Source organism: Aptenodytes forsteri, unplaced genomic scaffold, assembly GCF_000699145.1.
Source record: "Aptenodytes forsteri isolate BGI_AS27 unplaced genomic scaffold, ASM69914v1 Scaffold86, whole genome shotgun sequence".
Classification (NCBI taxonomy): domain Eukaryota; kingdom Metazoa; phylum Chordata; class Aves; order Sphenisciformes; family Spheniscidae; genus Aptenodytes; species Aptenodytes forsteri.
Genome location: NW_008795715.1, coordinates 2412852 through 2414232, shown reverse-complemented (window position 1 = coordinate 2414232; position 1381 = coordinate 2412852). Strand labels below are relative to the sequence as shown.

General features: G+C 68.1%; 1 protein-coding gene across 1 annotated transcript in view; it reads right to left on the bottom strand.

The window, feature by feature from the left end:
* GPR142 (G protein-coupled receptor 142) overlaps positions 1 to 1381 on the bottom strand; it is a 4205-nt gene extending 2824 nt beyond the window's left edge. Inside the window, exons 1-2 of the mRNA XM_009283518.1 lie at positions 1295 to 1381; positions 832 to 907 (exon numbers count right to left, since the gene is read on the bottom strand). Of these exons, the coding sequence (XP_009281793.1) occupies positions 832 to 907; positions 1295 to 1381 (163 nt within the window). The remainder of the gene's footprint in view (positions 1 to 831; positions 908 to 1294) is intronic.

Sequence of the window (1381 nt, the reverse complement as noted above, 5' to 3'; positions counted from 1 at the left end):
GGCGGGGAGGGGGGGGGAGATGAGCAGGGGGATGCCAATTAACTGCAAATTAGATCTGGCTAATCAGCAGGGGCAAGTCAAGTCCATTCATGTCCCCCAGGGAACTGGGGCATCGATCGGCTGCAGCTGCGGGTGGGAACGTGTTAACCCTTTCCCAGCCCTGATCCCGTTTGCTCTGTGGGGGGATCTGGATCCGGTCTGGTCCCCCCCCTGCCCCCCATGCCCGGGGTCCTGCTCCCCAAGCCCTGCGGGAGATAGGCTCTCACCTCGGTGGCCTCCGTGCCACCCGCCGGGCCTGCGGTGCCACCTTCCCTGGGCCCGGAGAGCCACCGGTGTCCGTGTCCTTGCGGATGGCTGTGTCCCCGCCGGTGGCTGTGTCCCCTCTGGCACCCACAGCATCGTACAGCCTCCCGGGGCACGAGGGACGCGGGGCGGAGGGAGAGCGGCGTGGGCAGAGCCGCGGGCTGGGCTAGCAGGGCAGGAGGACGTCCCCGGGCCTCGCTGCTCCCACGGGAGCCAGGGATGGGGTCACCTGGGAAGGCTGTGCCAGCCCCGAGTGACTGTGACAGAGCTCATCCCCACCCCAGAGCAATAGGGATGGTGCTCCGGGTGCTTGGGGACAGCTTGGGTCCCCCATTATACCCAAAGGCCTGTGTTACCAAGCCGGGGTGCATCGCTCCTGTGCCCGGATCCCCAGCTCCCCTCCTTTGGGTGCTGGAGCCCCAACTTCTCCTGGGTTTGCTGCACACCCTGAGGTGGGCCAGGGCCGGGCAGAGGTGGGTGCGGGCAGGCAGGGCTGCCCAAGCCTGGTGAGGTGCTGGGGGCTGTCACAGGTTCCCCGGCCCCTGCCCTCTGCAAGCAGGCAGCCAGGGTCCACGGCCACCTCCGGGGACTCAGAGGAGTGGGTCTGCATGGGTGCACACGTGAGTGCGCACATGAGTGTGCATGTGTGTGCATCCGCGTGTGCCTGCCTGCGTACCCCTGCTGGGCTTTGCTCTGTGTGTGCCTGGGTGCCCACCGGCACAGCCCCAGCGTGCAGGGGGCACGCTGATGGCCCAAGCCAGAGGGAAAGCCTGCCCGTGCCTCAGTTTCCCCAGCAGCACAGATAGGGGTGAGAAGGCTGATGTCCCCTGCCCATCCCTGGGGCCACCTTGCCCCCTGAATCCTGCCCCCCCCTCCCAGTGCCCCCAGCCCACAAGGGGCGATGCCCCGCGCACAGCCGCGGGGCCGGCAGAAGCCGCCTGGCATGGGTCGCTATGGTGAGCCAGCCCTCCACCGCCTCAGCTGCAATTACCGGAGCCAGCACAGCTGCCGTCTCCATCTCGCCAGGGGCTGAGGGAGGGATGTCCTGTTTCCTGGTGGCCCCCAGCACCGGGGCCAT